This window comes from Pogoniulus pusillus, chromosome 33 (assembly GCF_015220805.1).
Source record: "Pogoniulus pusillus isolate bPogPus1 chromosome 33, bPogPus1.pri, whole genome shotgun sequence".
NCBI classification, from domain to species: Eukaryota; Metazoa; Chordata; class Aves; order Piciformes; family Lybiidae; genus Pogoniulus; species Pogoniulus pusillus.
In genome coordinates, this window is record NC_087296.1 from 4,590,797 (window position 1) to 4,608,157 (window position 17,361).

Below are 17,361 nucleotides of genomic sequence, written 5' to 3' on the forward strand. Positions count from 1 at the left end.
CCCATGGCAGAGTTGTTGGAACTGGCTGCTCCTTGTGGTCCCTTCCGACCCTGACTGATTCTACGATTCTATAACTTGCTAGAGAAAGTAAGATGTTTATAAGGTAAAAGGCACAAATGCTTATGACCCATGGGAATTAGAAGAAAGGTTACAAAAATAGAGTGAAGGCTTACTTCCAAGCACTCATATAATATTAATGTTATTAAGACTAATATTTAAGACTACTGAAGTGACACACAGGCCTGTAGCAGCTTTTATGCAGATTCATTGAGCACCTGTGAAGATGCTGAGCTCAGAAAGCTGCTCAAAGCTACGAACAGCAGCAGAAATGGAAACAGACCATTCCCTCTGTGCTCTTATAAATACAAGTGAAACCATTATTACTTCCATTTCATGGATCACTTGTTGGCTGAGTGACAAAGAAGGAACTCTTCAACGCTAGCAGGTTACTTACATTCCTCTTCCTTTGGATCGAGCTGTGTAACACTGACGGACAAGCGATCTACGCGCTCTTGCAAGGAGTTGACTCTGAATGAGAAGCTGTGTGCTTCATTGAAAAGTTCACCAAAGATATCTTCAGCATATTTACCTGAAAGAGAGGGGGGAAAAAAAGCAGATAATTCAAACATATCACACAACAGACAGATGAGCTTGCCTTGAAAAAAAAAAGATTTCCATTTAGCTTAAGAAAGTCAATCTAAGATGCGTGAGTAGAACTTGTACCTGCCTGTGCTCACTGAGCTCATTAAGAGTGCTTCAGAAAAGTAAACAAAAGCTAAATATTTGATTTGTGATTTATTTATCAGAAATTAAATCATTTAATGCATCACAGGACAGACATTCAGCTAGCAAAATTGATTTAGCCATGCTGAAAAGCAAGAAGTAGACTGTTTAGTTTCTTGGATACGTATAAAAGGATTTGACTGTCAGCCCAGGCAGTCCTTGTATGAGCAGTAAGTGATCTTTCCAAGTGAAAGTTGTCTCAACATTTCTCCAAAGGAAGAACAGTTTCCACTCCTACTGCTTGGAAGACCTTTGAAAACCAGAAGGTCAGATGTTTATATCTAAGTTACTGCTAACACAGAATTAACCAGGTTGGAAAAGACCTCTGAGATCATCGAGTCCATCCTATCACCTAACACCTTCTAATTAACTAAACCATGGCACTAAGTGCCTCACCCAGCCTCCCTTTAAACATTTACAGGGATGGTGACCATTCCAATGCCAATCACTCTCTCTGGCACAACTTGAGACTGTCCCACCTTGTTCTGTTGCTGCTTGCCCGGCAGAAGAGACCAACTCCCTTCAGGTAGCTGTAGAGAGCAATCAGCTCTGCCCTGAGCCTCCTCTTCTGCAGGCTGCATACCCCCAGCTCCCTCAGCCTCTCCTCACAGGGCTGTGCTCCAGGCCTCTCACCAGCCTTGCTGCCTTTCTCTCAACACATTCAGTACTTCAACATCTTTCTTAAATTGAAGGGCCCAGAACTGGACACAGCACTCAAAGTGTGGCCTGACCAGCGCTGAGTTCAGGGGCAGAAGGATTCCCCTGGTCCTGCTGGCCACACTGTTCCTGATCCAGGCCAGGATGCCACTGGCCTTCTTGGCCACCTGGGCACACTGCTGGCTCATCTTCAGTCAGCTGTCAACCAGCACCCCCAGGTCCCTCTCTCCCTGGCTGCTCTCCAGTGTAATTGTTCTTCATGAGACACTGCTGACCACTGCTCATCCCCTTGTTATTGTTTGAGTTGGACAAGAAACAGCTTCACATTGCCAACAGTGCCACTGCTGGGAGACGACAGACATGACAAGAAATCAGAGAGAAGTCTTTGAGAGGGAGGAGGATTCTGTGAAGCTGAGTAGGTCTTCAGCTTCCATGTCCACCAGCCCCCTGTCTCTCACGTTCACAAACACCCTTCCTCTAGTGTCCCCTGGCAGTCACAGTACTAATGAAGGAAGGGGGGTGACTAATGAAGACAATTCAGAGAACACTGACCATGTTCATGAGCACAGTGAGAAGGAGGATTCCCAGGGCAGGACCTGCCTCAGGGAAGTTGAAGCTCCAGCTGCAGACCTGCAGAGACCTTCCTCCTTGCAACATGCAGGGGCTTCACCATGTGCTGAGCAACTCCAGACAGGATGAAGAGGTCTGGTTCTAAAGATTAGCTGCAGTCCAGACACCTTGCTGCTATGTATTTCTGGAGAAACATTTCCCATGTTAACACCTCAAGACATGGCAAACAAGGTTTTGCCCAGGTGTGAAAATGTCTCTCACAAGAGAAGCAATGTTTAAAGGCCTCTTTGGGGATGGCATGGCAAGCCAAAAATACAGAAGGAAAGCTAAAAGCATTTGAGAGGGAAAAAAAAAAGAGGGAGAGAATGAATAAGCTTAAAAGACAGGTCTTCACCCCTGAAAACTCAACAAACAAGGGGGGTGAGAAGAAGTAGGAACTAACTTGGACAACATGGTAAAAATAGAAAAGAGTAGAAAGGAAAGACAGAGAGAGGGGAAAGGCTACTGAAGGTTCAATGTTAATTGAAAACTGTTTTCACTAACACAAAAGGCACTGGAGCTTAGCAAACAGAGTTAGGCAGCATTCTCTCTATATATACAGAGGTAGAAGGGGAAAAAAAAGGGAAATGACATCTTGCTGTGACTGAATAACAGTCCTGGTCTGAGTCCCTGCAATATAAATATTCATTAAAGGAACACATCTCACAGGAGAAACATTCTCCTCCCCAGATGGAGGTGTCAGACACTGGGGCCAAGAACAAACCCCATCAGTTCGGTTTCTTGTGTGCTACTGAGATTCTGTGCACAGTGAACAGCTGAGTGAAAGGCAAAACAAGATTGGTCAAGAGCTGTGAACAGAACAAGGAGGCTCCACGCACACAAGAGAACCATTTATCCATCTTCTAACAATAGCACAGCTGCACAGTGCTAGCAGTTGTGTTCCACTTATGCTGGAATGCTGTAGCCTGAAAGACAGCAATAGGAACCCAACTCAGGCAGTCCAGGAGCACTAATTTACCTGCAGTGCTGCTGGGGGAAAACACAGACATATATATATATATATGTAAGTACTTCTCCAAAGCAGAGAGAGTCAGAAGGCAAGAAATACAGGGAAGAATGGCCAGGAAACCAAAACAGCTGCTGCTGCTGTCCAGAGAGTTTCTGTTGCCACAGTGCTAAGAAAAGCTGTCAAAAGGCAGAGCCTTTTGTGATGTTAGGCAAGACTGGGAATAGACAGAAGGTGGAAAAAATTACTTGCAGTATTTTATGTTGCACCAAGACAGACTGATGTGTTTCCATGCTCCAGGGAGAAAGGCAAGGACTATCACTCAAAGCATAGGTAAGCAATTCACCCTTTCATCTCTGCTTCTTTTAAAGGTCAAAACATTTCTCCAATTGAACAATTAAAAGCAACACATGAAATAAAATATGAAAGGACTGAGAAAATGTGTGGAGACACACAGCTATTGCTGCCATACTGATGTAAAGCTCTTTTCATTTTCTAGTAAGACAGAACTTGTGTCATTTAGGAGGTATTGATTCTGCACACATGGGCTTGGAAAACACCTCTGCAGATCATCTAGTTCAGCCCCTCTGCTAAACCCTCTATTTCACAGAATCAGTCAGTGTTGGAAAGGACCACAAGGATCATCTTGTTTCAACCCCCTGCCATGGGCAGGGGCACCCTACCCCAGATCAGGCTGGCCAGAGTCTCATCCAGCCTGGCCCTAAACATCTCCAGGGATGGGGCCCTCAACCACCTCCCTGGGCAACCCATTCCAGGCTCTCACCACTCTTATGCTGAAAGACTTCCTCCTCACGTCCAGCCTGAGCCTACCCACCTCCAGCTTTGCGCCATTTCCCCTAGTCCCCTTGAAGGTCACCTCGCAGCCTCCTCTTCTCCAGACTGAACAGCCCCAACTCTTTCAGTCTGCCCTCATGCAGAGCTGCTGCAGCCCTCTGAGCATCCTTGTGGCCCTTCTCTGGACATGCTCCAGCATCTCCACATACTTCTTGCAATGGGGGCTCCAGAACTGGATGCAGTACTCCAGGTGGGGCCTCACCAGAGAGGAGTAGGGGGAGAAAATCACCTCCCTTGCCCTGCTGGCCACACTTCTCCTGATGCAGCCCAGGCTCTGGTTGGCCTTCCAGGCTGCAAGTTTGAGGGCTTGTAACTGAAAAATCTTAGAGGCAGAAGTGACCAAGTGCTAGCCAGGTCCAACACCATTCATTTAAATTTGCATCATTTTATGGTCAAAAGCCAGAGCAGCTTCAGGATAAAGGGAATGCAACCCTAGCAGAGCTCTCAGTTCCCACTCTGACTAAAGCCTCATTTCATCTACAGCTTAAAAGGCTGTTTCTCAATCAGAGACATTATCCACAGAAAACAAAAAAGGAAGGCCCACGGAGAAGCTGGTTGCCAGGGGACCAGTGTGAAACCCTGCCTGCTGGCTGTGACTCACAGGCAGGCAGCTCCCAAGATTTGTCTGCATGCCAGCAGACCTTGCTGTACTCCGGTAACAGTGGGAGGGCTGGTAACAAGCAAAGAGTGTTCCCTTGGCTTTGAGCACCTGAGAGGCAGGATTCACCAAGGGCAAATCCTGCCTGACAAACCTGGTGGTCTTCTATGAACATGGGTTTTTGAATGTCTCCCGAGAGGGAGACTCCTCAGCCTGCCTTGGACAGCCTGTTCCAGCGTTCTGTCACCCTCACAGTGAAAAAAAATTCTTCCTCATGTTTAAACAAAACTTCCTGTGCCTCAACTCCCACCACTGCCCCTTGTCCTGTCGTTGGGCATCACCAAGAAGAGCCTGGCTCCATCCCCTTGGGACTCATCCATTACATACCACACAGAGAAGCTCAGCCTAAGTAAGGAGGCCCAGCTAGCACCCGTGGGTAATGTTACAGTGACCATCAAGCTTCTGTCCTACCTAACTGGGGGGCCACCAGGCCCCCCAGCCTTTAGATCCCCTTCACCATTCACCCAGTGTACACCAAGGGGACTCACCAGTGATGATGGGAGGAGGGTCCCTCTGCCCAGCTGGGCAAGCTTAGGGCTTGCCTTTCCTAGGGCTGATTATAAAGGGGAGTGGAGAGGGAGGGTAAAGTGGTCACACCTGGGGTGGGAGGGTGTGCTGGATCCAGGTGGTCCTTTCCAACCATAGCGATTCATAGTGATTAGATGTTGTGCTGAGGGATTTGGTTTAGTCAAGGACTTGTCAGTGTGAGACTAATGATTGGACTTGATGATCCTGAGGGTCTTTTCCAATCTAGGAAATTCTGTGATTCCTATGGCAGAACTCCTAAATCTTGTCTGAGTTCGTATTGCTGCTAGCACAAACGGGCAGAGGAGCTGAAGTAATTCACAGGTGCTCCTATCTGTCACAGGATCTCAGTTTCCACACAGCAATCCCTAACGCTGCCCAGAAGTAAGGGTTATTCTGCAAGATATCTTCTGTTGGGAGGGGAAAAAGGGTGAGGAAAAAGCACCAAAACCTACTTCAGTTGGCACAGAGGCTGCCTGTAGAAAACTTATAAGACTGTGGTGCTACTTGGAGGGAAGAACAAGAGACTGAAGTAACAAGTCCTGCTCATCAGCCTTTCATTTACTTGTAAAAATCCTCAGTTACCTATTCTGGGCTTGTCGTGGCAGAGCAAGTGAGTGCATTTCTCCTCTTCTTTTACCTCCCCTGTCACTTCCAACACTGAACACCTTTTTCACCACTAGTGAGTGACAAGTTCATGACAGAAACTTCTCTCAAGTGAAAGCAGATAATTTAGGGCTCATCCCTTTCCTTGCACAAAAAGGACTTTATGTAATTAAGATTGCACTCCTTTGAAAGTACCTCTCTGACTGTGCTACATGTGGCAGAATGAAGGAAGACCATAGATGGTGCTCCTATATTGCACCCAAATCTGATATGTTCTTCATAGAATCAACCAGATTGGAAGAGACCTCCAAGCTCATCCAGTCCAACCTATCTCCCAGCCCTGGACAGTCAAACAGACCATGGCACTAAGTGCCTCATCTAGGCTTGGCTTGAACACCTCCAGGGACAGCAACTCCACCACCTCCCTGGGCAGCCCATTCCAATGCCAATCACTCTCTCTGCCAACAACTTCCTCCTAACATCCAGCCTAGACCTCCCCTGGCACAGCTTGAGACTGTGTCCCCTTGTTCTGTTGCTGGTTGCCTGTGAGAAGAGACCAACCCCACCTGGCTACAACCTCCCTTCAGGTAGTTGTAGACAGGAATGAGGTCACCTCTGAGCCTCTTGGTTCACTGAAAAGAATTTAAAATTTCCCTTGCTGTTGCAGCAGATACCCTTAATCATGTTCATGTACTATAAGCATTCCTGTCTCAACTGCATAGTTCAGTGTCCTCAATTACAGTTTTCTACCTAACAGCAGCCTAACAAAACAAGGTCACCACACAGTGTACCAGCAAACCAGTAGCTACATCAATCTAATTAACAAATTAGGTTATATCACCTATGATACTGACAGAGCTGTAAAGACTTTTCACCTTGTACCTGTGTATACATTTAATGTGTTGGTAGTCCTGCTAATGTCTTAGTAGTTAGAAGGCAACTGTACCATTGGAAATTCCAGATGCTGTCCTGCTGATTCATCTCACAGCTTCTGAAAGTTGCTGCAACTTAAAGCAAAAACCACCCAGCAGCCAGCATTTCAGAACACCACCTTCAGAACTGTCCTCATTTAAAAGGGCAGTGGGGGAAGGCAGAGCTCTAAAATTACTCTCAAAGTAATTAAAGAAAGACCCCACACAGAGGATTGGGTAGAAGTACAGAATATATTGGAAGAGTAAATGGAAGGGGCTATTAATAACTACTAACAAGGACTACAGAAGCATATCAAATACACAAAAATCCATAGTCTGGGTTTAATACAGAACTCCACCAAACCCAAACCTCCCTCCAACCAGACCAAACCCAAAACTCCAGTACTCCTTTTCTTCCCTGACCTGGGGTTTACCATACACCCCAGTGCCCTCTCTTCCCCTGCCATTCTTAGGCTAGTTTAGAGCTTCAGAAGCATCCACCCCTCTCAAATGCACCCAAAGGAAAAAAAATGTTGACAGAAGGAAGAAAAGTATTGAGCTGTTTGAAATACTATGCAGTCTGGGTTATTATTTATAAAGGCAACTACTTTTTTTAATTCTGAATGACCACAGCATGGCCAAAGGTTTGAGTTAGAATGAAGCAGCCACTGATATATTCCTCATTAAATCATATTCCCTAAAGAGCTGCCCTAAGTCAGCAATTACTGACTTCATTAACTACCAGATAGCCTTTTCTGCCATGTTCCACTGGTAAATATATGGCTGAACAGCTTTAAGATGTGCTGCTGGAACAAGCCCTGGCTTTCTCTCACAGAATCCATGCTAGCCACTAGCCACAGAAGGAGCAGATTCAAGGCTCAGCTGCAGTTTCCTGCTGAGGATGTGAAAAGGCGTTCCTGCTCCAGCCACAAAAGCTGTGACTGTGAACCACAGTCGTTCTAAACACAGCTATTAGGACAATGTACTCACTTAGGCTACTCAGTTGTCTGATTATATTTGCCAAGGAGATATTGGTGACACATTCCAGTTCATTCTTGATACCTCGGGGCAGAGCTGTGTGGCACAAGTGCCTGGGGTCGATGTTCCTTTTTACCAGTGGCATCCTGAAATGTCAGAGGCCCAGCAAACCTGTAAAGGAAGAAGACAAAAAAAATACTGTCAGAAATCTAATTATACTTTAAACTGGGATTATGTCTGAAGTGAAACTGATTATGTCTGAAGTGAAATTGACTAATCCTGAGGAGATAAAAATACCTGCCAGTACCGATGGAAATCATTGCTCTATAAGCACTTAAATCTTTTCATCTTTGCCCAGCAAAATACTATTTCATTCTCTCTTTATGCTTTTACCTGACTCAGATGCTGGTGAAATGGCAAAAAACTGTCTCACATTTCAAGCTTTGTTTTTTTTTCTTTTTTTTCCCCTCTAAAAAAGGACAGGAAAATCTTTGCAGGGCAAAATGACTACAGAGAATGACTCGCTGCTTGATGGACTACTTCCTTATTCAGGCTAGGCAAAGTCCAACAGCAAATTCCCTTCATTATGAGGTCAAAGTCAAACTAGTTGCCTATTCCACCTGAAAGGTAGATATGATATGTCATGTTGCTAGCAGGAGTCACACTTCTAGTCTAAATGTCACTTCTAAATCGCACCTAATCAAGGTAAGAGAAGAGGTTTCTCTTCCACCTACACCATTACTGGCAATAAGTTCAGCTAAGAAGACAACTTCCAAATGCAAAAGTCTCCTCAGCAAACTTCTGTTGCAAAGTCCTCCACGACTCAGAAATCCTAACCCTCTGCACCTTTCCAGCTCCACATTACATTACTCAGGAGCCTTTCCTAGTTCTACAGACAAAATAAGAATAATCTCAGGCTATGAATCTCAGGCTTGTAATGTTCTGCACACCCACAGCACCGACTGGAATGAGTTTCCCAGGGGGCAAGTAATGTCTCTCATCTTATTAGTGCTGCTTATTAAGATCTGCCTACTAAAACTCTTCTTCATGAAAAATGGGTTCCCTAATACTCTGTAATTTTCCTAGCATGCCATGTAAAACTCTGACTGACCAATGCCAAACTCCCTTTGACACACACCAAATCGATCCCTTTGGTACTGATATAACTTTGTCTCCTTATCCACTGCAGGAAGGACTACATCTCCTCCAGACAGCAGGGCAGACAAGTTTTACCCAAAACAATCTGCAGGCCTAACCCCTCAATCATAGAATCAAGCAGGTTGGAAGAGACCTCCAACATCATCCAGTCCAACCTAGCACCCAGCCCTAGCCAATCAACCTGACCATGGCACTAAGTGCCTCATCCAGGCTTGGCTTGAACACCTCCGGGGATGGTGACTCCACCACCTCCCTGGGCAGCCCATTCCAATGCCAATCACTCTCTCTGGCAACAACAACTTCCTCCTAATATCCCTCCTCTGGCACAACTTGAGACTGTGTCCCCTTGTTCTGTTGATGGTTGCCTGGGAGAAGAGACTGACCCCCAAAACCAGACAGGCTGCCACAGCTTTGTCTGCACTGTCCTTGGAAGTTCCATGCCCAAATGTTCCCAGGATGCAGCTAAGCCTTCACACTGCCCCACAGCATGCATCTCCCCTGCAGTATATATTCAGTCATTGTTTCCTTCCTTGCTTAAAACAGAGATGTCTTTTGGATAGGCTATGGCGGCAGAGCTGAAATGCAGCTGAGCTGGAATGGCACAGGTGACTAAGAGTGTCAAGATGATTGCAATGGGGCATTTTCCTCCCTCAGGCTGCTTAGATTTCCCCTTGCCATGTTTCCTGGGAGTATAATCTTTCACTGAAGCCAGGGCTCATTGCTGAGGCAGGATCCTGTGGACCACAGGATCTGATGAGACTTCACTCGCTGTGTTTTTAACCCTGTGCCTACTGCCCTTATTTTCTTGGTAATAATCCAAAGTGTATTTCAATTTTGATGGATAAAATTCAACTAAAATTATTCCTCCATTTGCTGGCTTAGGGAAAAAAAGAGATTATACACTTCTTAAAAATGTTGCCATTTAGTTTCTCAATACTAACTCCACAAATTATGGAGCTGTTCATGGGGCAGGGGTAAATCATAAGAACAGACTTTGATTTTCTAGGAACATCCCTAATCTTCCAAGCCAGACAGAAGCAATGACAAAGTGTTTATAATTGAAGCGAGGCTTGATACCTGCTGGTACAAGAAACAGGTGTAACAAGAAGCAAAGAACATCAAACAGGCCCCACCAGCAGAGCTTCTGCTGTCACAGGATTGCACAAACCCTCTCCCCACGGTGACAAGACCCTGAAGAAACCCTTAACTACAGGTTAATTATTGCAGCTCCCCAACAGAAAATAAAGGAACCATTCTGTCACTGTCAAAGAACCACAAGTGATACTTGAGCAATGCCCTACAGAAGCAATTAAATATTCATTCCAGAGTTAAGCCCTTTCTTGATTACTGCTTTAATGATACTATTGTAGAAACAGCACAGCAGGCAAGTCTTTTATAAAGGGGTCCAAACGAGCATGTAAGGATATGTTTTACATCTCATCTCTATTTCTACCTTTCAGATGTAGAGCTGAATTATACATATCAAAAACCCAATCTGCAAATAACAACCCTGAAAACTTGCTATGGCTACACCACTTCTGTTTTATTGCACATCATCAAGTGATGATATTGCTCTCCCTCTCTCATTCAATACCATTCATGGAAAACCAAGTCCAATTTAGAGCATGCAGAGATCATAAAGCTTCAGATGTTCAAGTATAGAATAGAATAGAATCAACCAGGTTGGAAGAGACCTCAAAGATCATCCAGTGACAGATTCTTGAGAAACCTGGAATAGCAAAATGTACAACTTTGAACTTGAATAAAAGCCTGTTTAAGACAATGGGAATTTTATGGCTTTGACCTCTCTAGAATTGGCAGAAAATCTACTCTTTGACTTGGTTTTGCCCCCAGACCCATCATTTTCTAGGATCTGAATACCACAGTTGTGACTGTCTTGCCCAAAGATACAGTGTCACACACAAAGGTAGCAGAGGGCACAGTAAGAATGGTAAAAAGCTATAGTTTTAAAATAAGACTAAACTTGGAAGGCAAACAAATTACAAGATGGAACTGACACCCTCTAATCTATCCATCATGTTTGACAACTCTGCAAAGCCTGCAGATTGCTTCCCCATGCCCCACAGAAACCAGAACAAGCAACGAAGGAAAACATCACTCAAACATGCTTAAGACAAAGAAGAGGCAATTCACACAAAGTTTGATTGTGGAACTCTTTGCCAGAGGATGCTCTATGCCACAACAGTACCTGCTGGTAATTTGTCCACTACAGACCACATTTTCACTGCAGCTTGTTGAAACCACGAGAAGGTCTTGATGGTTCCTCCCCAGTTGGATTTAGGGATCCCAACACGGGCAGCAGCAGGTGTGATCAGCAAACAGAACTTTGCTGTACCAAACAATTTCTTCACTCCTATGAAAGATGTCTTTCCTAATGCACTTATCAAGAAAGCTGAAAAAATAAGTTCTGCACTCACTACATTTACTGTGCAGCTCTGCAGCTGTGAAAGGGACAGGGGGAAGAAGGTATTGTTACAATCTACTACATCCTTTAAGCTAAAAGCCAAACCCCCCCCACAAAACCTCCAGCCCACTGCTCCCAACCTGTACATTACCCAAGGCACTCAGGCATCAAAGGGAAAATTTGTTCCTAGATGATAAGATCCTGGTGCTGTGTTGCTCCCAAGCAAGCCCTGGGAACTGTTCCTAACCCCAAGCGGGTGGAAGAGGGAGGCAGCTCAGCAGCGCATAAGAGGATCCCTAGGCTGAGGGGTTACATGACACCTCCTCAGAGCCTTCCAGTTCTCCTGTCTCACACTCTTAGAGCCCTCCCTGCTCTCAGCCACACTGCTGCCCAGCTCACAACTCAGGGAAGGGAAGGCAAGGCTCAAACACTAAGATTTTCTCTTCCCTACTACTGTCCCATACTCATCTTTGAGGCAATTGTTCGGAAGTGGCTCTAGTTCACACTTGAAGTACTTTATAGCAACCTTAAACCCAAACTCTAGAGCCACAACGAAAACTCTTCTCCCTCACTTCCTAGGCGTCCTTTGAAGTACTCTGAGTCCACTTGAGAAGCCAACTCTAATCTTCTTTACAAACCCCTCTGCTCCTTCAGTTGCAGCAAGGCTGGCACAACCTCATCCCACACACATCAGCTGTGAGTGCGAGCACAGCATACAAATACACTTACAGGAGGGCTGCTGATGCTGTTACCTACCTACCTGACTTTGATACAGGGTTTCTTAGGAACCAGGTGAGATGTTTCAGTTGCCTTTTCATCACCTGACTCCTATCACTTCAAAAACTGCAGGAGAAGAGCACTAATGAAAGTTAATCGCTATCTTTTCAGAAGACCTTTGCCAGCACCTCTTTTTCAACAGGCCACTTGCTCAGTGTGCTGCACAGCTCTCTGCAGCTGTCAGGGACCTTGCAGGTGTTTAACCTAGCCCATACTTCTCAAACACTGCTGGCAGCAGCTGAGAAGCCTGCTTCTGGTGCCAGCACCACAGCAGTCATGCTGCCCCACAGCTTTGACTGGCATGTCTTCAGAGAATCACAGAATATCAGGGGCTGCAAGGGACCTCAAAAGATGGATTCCAACCCCTTTGTCAGGAAGGCAGCCAGGTGAATGTCTCCAGAGGAGACTCTACAACATCTCTGGGCAGATTGTTCCAGTGTTCTGTCACAGTGGAAACGCTTTTCCTCAAGCTCATGTGGAACCCTCCTCTGCTCCAGCTTGCCTCTATTGCCCCTTGTCCCATCACTGGACATCACTGCCCAGAGCCTGGTTTCATCCTCCCCACATTGCCCTTCATGTTTTTATCAACCTGAATGAGGTCACCCCTCAGGCTCCGCTTCTCCAGGCTAAAAAGCTCCTCAGCCTTTCCTCAGCAGGGAGATGTTTCTCTGCCTTCATCATCTTTATGGCTCTGAGCTGAACTCTTTCAAGCAGCTCCCTGAGGTCTTTCTTGAACTGAGGGAACCCTGCTCCTGGTGCCACCAGAAGACCCTGGGGACCTGGTGTAGGAAGCAGCTATCATTTCCCTTTCAGCATGCTCCTGTAGATATAATACAGAGTTGCAAGATATGTGGAGACATTATTATAAGCTTGTGACATATCTGGGATGTCACTTGTCACAGTCATGACTCAGGTTTTCCAGCAAGTGCAGTAAGACAAGTGGGAATGGAAGCTCAACATAAAGGTGGAGAAAAGCAGCTAATTAAACAACCTGCCCAGCAGTTTAACTGGTAATTAAACTATACTTCAATTTTAGATTCAGAAGACTAATGAAATGTCATGATCACACTTTCTTTTCCATGCAAGTTTACTTCTGACCAGGCTGCCTTTCACCCTTACCAAACCTGACATCACTTTCTTAACATTAGTGAAAGACATTAATTTAGAACTTGTATCCAAGACACAAACACTGCAGCAGTGAATGTCCTTGCTTAAATGGAGTTAGATTTCACTCCAACCACAGCATATCTTTATGCCTTAATATTACCCTAGCCCTTGTAATTTTCCTTTAACACCATGCAACAGCCATGCCTTTCATATGCCTCGTTTAATTGATCATGTTCTAGCTGCTGGCAGAACAGACCAGAGTTTGAAAAAGCAACAATCAATTTAACACTTCCCCCATCCACCCTGAGAAACAGAAATAGAGCATACAATAGCTTTATATTTGCTTACATAATCATGGACCAACTGCACCTACACTAGATGGACGTTGGGATAGAATGAAATAAGCTAAGAGAAATCCTGGGACACATTGAAACTAGATGATCTTTAAGGTCCTTTCCAGCCCAAACCATTCTGTGATTCTGTGTTCATGCATCTGGTACAACCAGAATTGTACCAGGTAACAAAACAAGCTCGTTCTCTTGTCAGATTTTCTTCTCATCACACACCATGAGACATCATCATGATGCAGAAAACCCAAAGATGAGGATTTTCTAATCCATGTCTCTCCCACGTAAAGGCAAATGTGCAAAGACTTCACACTGCTCTCTTTGTTACTCTGCAGATCAAAGTGCAGGTAAAAGCTTGAGAAAAACCAGGCACCTGCAGCACCGTGTCCTTCAAGAAAGTAGGGCCACTGCCACCTCCTGCTGAGTCACCATAACTTTAAAACCCCAAAGGCAATTAACATCCCCTTGGAGTCGCCCAGGTGACAACTGACATCTTCAATTGCCAATCCAACACAAAATGTGTTAAAATTACAGCTCTGCAGTCCTGCCTGCTATGAACCATGTCACAAAAGGAAGAATATCCTTGGAATTCTTCCCTCAGTGCTCAAGTTTTCTGCAAGTCACTCTCAATTATTTCTTTTTTCTAGTTGCAACTGACCTTCTTGTAATTAGAAAGCAGTGCTAAAGAGAATAAAAGCAAAATGTGATACTACAAAGTGGTACTGACATCACTGCTGTTTACAAATGAGTGTAAAGCCCTGTGAGGAGAGGCTGAGGGAGCTGGGGGTGTGCAGCCTGCAGAAGAGGAGGCTCAGGGCAGACCTCATTGCTGTCCGCAACTGCCTGAAGGGAGGTTGTAGCCAGGTGGAGTTGGGCTCTTCTGCCAGGCAAGCAGCAACAGAACAAGGGGACACAGTCTCAAGTTGTGCCAGGGGAGGTCTAGGGTGGATGTTAGGAGGAAGTTGTTGGCAGAGAGAATGAGTGGCATTGGAATGGGCTGCCCAGGGAGGTGGTGGAGTCACCATCCCTGAAGGTGTTCAAGCAAAGTCTGGCTGAGGCACTTAGTGCCATGGTCTGGTTGATTGGCCAGGGCTGGGTGCTAGGTTGGTCTGGATGATCTTGGGGGTCTCTTCCAACCTGGTTGATTCCATGATAAAAGGAATTGTTTACATCTTAAGAGCTTCCATGCACCCAGTTAATGGATAGAGCAGTGCCAGCATAGGTCATATAAAGTAAGTTGGTAATTAATTTGTTTATTAAACTACAGAGTCACTAATAAACAAACTCAGTTGTAGTCACAGATGTAAAACAATACTTCTGAAGTAATACCAACACCACTGTCTCAAATGTTCTCTAGATATTCTCTTGCTGAAGATGATGCAGGGATGGATTTCTATGTCAGTGGGTCAGTGAAGCCTCTACCTTAGTAACACTGCACAGGAAGGTCTTTGATTTGCAAGATAATAATAAATGAACAGATTGTAAACCCCAATCTAACTCCCATCACTATAATATGCATTTAAAATGCATTTGTCATTTTCATCCTGCATTTAGTATTGACTGACTGCTGTATTAATTGCCTGTGACAATTATTATTTCCTTTCCATAGAACAATCTGCAACCATCTCAGCACATCTGTCACATCAGATAAGCTGAAAACAGACAACAGAGTCACAAAAATAGGTAGGACTTGAGTTCTAGTCTATCTCTATGGAATAATAATACAGACAGTGCTAAAAGAATTATTTTTCAGCTTCCTCCATCCAGTTGATTTCCCCCCAGATGCGTATCATAAGGTAACAATCTGTCCCCTCTGCATAGAATCACAGAATCAACCAGGTTGGAAGAGACCTCCAAGCTCAACCAGTCCAACCCAGCACCCACCCCTGGCCAATCAACCAGACCATGGCACTAAGTGCCTCAGCCAGGCTTGGCTTCGACACCTCCAGGCACAGTGACTCCACCATCTCCCTGGGCAGCCCATTCCAATGCCAATCACTCTCTCTGACAACAACTTCCTCCTAACATCCAGACTTGAACCTGCCCTGGCACAGCTTGAGACTGTGTCTCCTTGTTCTGTTGCTGCCTGCCTGGCAGAAGAGCCCAATCCCACCTGGCTACAACCTCCCTTCAGGTAGTTGCAGACAGCAATGAGCTCTGCCCTGAGCCTCCTCTTCTGCAGGCTGCACACCCCCAGCTCCCTCAGCCTCTCCTCACAGGGCTGTACTCCAGGCCCCTCACCAGCTTTGCTGCCCTCCTCTGGACATGTTCAGTACCTCAACATCTCTCTTGAATTGAGGAGCCCAGAACTGGACACAGCACTCAAGGTGTGTCCTGACCAGTGCTGAGCACAGGGGCAGAAGACCCTCCCCTGTCCTGCTGGCCGCATTGTTCCTGATCCAGTCCAGGATGCCATTGGCTCTGCTGCCCACCTGGGCACACTGCTGCCTCATCTTCAGCCACTTTCTTCCAGCAACCCCAGCTCCCTTTGTGTCTGGCTGCTCTCTGCCACTCTGTCCCCAGCCTGTAGTGCTGCTTGGGGTCGTTGTGTCCAAAGTAGCATGCACACAGAGGCACACTCATCCTTAACACATGGTAAGCAACCCATGTGAAAGTTATGAGTCTGATTATGGACACAGACTGCCAAAATTTCTGAGTTTCACCTTTATTCAGCTAACCAGATGAAAAAAAGGGGCAGCAACTTCTTACACTGGGGAAAAATATTTGTATTTTCAGCCTTATACTGGTTGTGACTGTCATGAAATTATATAGTAAAAATGAAGATGATTTGGGGAAGTTACGAGTGGGAAGAAATGGAAAGGTTAATTATTCATAGGCTGACTTTTTAAAAGAGCTTTATCTGTGATAAATTAGCTTTTCCAGAGGTCTAAAATAGCTGCTGTCACAGAGAGAACTCCAGAATTCTCAGTATGGGTAATGCTGCAAAATAAGGCCTCTTGGCATCGATGCAGCAAGCAGAACTTCATGAATAGAACCAGCAGCAGCACATCAGGGGAGAAAGCTGACTTACCAGCTCCCAAGTACAGGTCTACCTCAAGTTTTGGAGTTGGCAACAGCCTATTTTCAGTGAGTGAAACACTGCGACCTGGGAAGAGTCAATGAGCCACATGGAACAAAGTACAGCACAGCAGCGCACACTTAGTATTGAGTTCTGTGCTTGGGGCTTCCACACCACTTCCACTTCTCTTGGGGAATAGCTTTTAAAGTTTGACTGCAGCTACAACCCACTGCGTATCTCAAGGTCCTTACACACTTGTCTGAATTTCCTCCCAGCTTCAAACCATTCCCTCTTGTCCTTTTGCTAGACATCCTTATGGAAAGGCCCTCTCCAGTCTTCTTGTAGGTTCCCTTCAGGTACTGGAAGGTGGCTCTAAGGTTGCCCCCAAGAGTCTTCTCTTATCTTCTCTAGGCTATTGTGCTGGTTTGAGGTTGACTGGAATATTTTAATGAGAAAATTAGATTATAGGCTGTGAAAAAAAAACAGTGTTGATGTCTACTTCACTCATAGGCTTGCTGAGATGTATAAAAGCAAAGACACAAAGACAGATAAGATAGTGTGTGCCTCTGTCTCTCAGAGTCTGTGTTTCATCCTGGGCTTCTTCTGGGCAACTAATCCTTCTGCTTCTAACCCCCCTTGCCCATCCTCCAAAGTCACCTTGAATGTAAGGCAAACTCTGGGATAAGGTAGAGGAGTGGAAAGAAAGTGGAAGGGTGGTTGGGAGCCCCTCCTGGGGACTCTGGTTTCTGGAAGGGCTGCTGTGTTTCTGTGTTACTTTTACCTTCTATATTTCTGTATATAGCTGTAGATACTGTAAATATCTGTTTGTATATTGTGCTAAGCTGTAAGTACAAAGCTTCATTCCTTAACTTTCAGCCAGCTGAGTCTAGGCTGGGTGATTTCTTAGGAGCAGGGGGATGGGTAACTCCCAAACTATCACAGCTATCCTCATAGCAGCGGTGCTCCAACCCTTGGTTCA

General features: G+C 45.4%; 1 protein-coding gene across 7 annotated transcripts in view; it reads right to left on the reverse strand.

Moving 5' to 3' along the window:
- The window catches only part of WASF1 (WASP family member 1), a 66,457-nt gene that overhangs the window by 13,396 nt on the left and 35,700 nt on the right, over nucleotides 1-17,361 (reverse strand). For 6 of the 7 annotated variants that reach the window (XM_064170349.1, XM_064170343.1, XM_064170345.1 and 3 more), the window contains exons 2-3: nucleotides 7,562-7,720; nucleotides 455-589 (exon numbers count right to left, since the gene is read on the reverse strand). In XM_064170349.1, the coding sequence (XP_064026419.1) occupies nucleotides 455-589; nucleotides 7,562-7,694 (268 nt within the window). In that variant the 5' untranslated portion in view covers nucleotides 7,695-7,720. Of the gene's footprint in view, nucleotides 1-454; nucleotides 590-7,561; nucleotides 7,721-10,916; nucleotides 10,936-17,361 lie in introns of those variants that run through there. The other variant, XM_064170347.1, reaches the window with a different exon arrangement.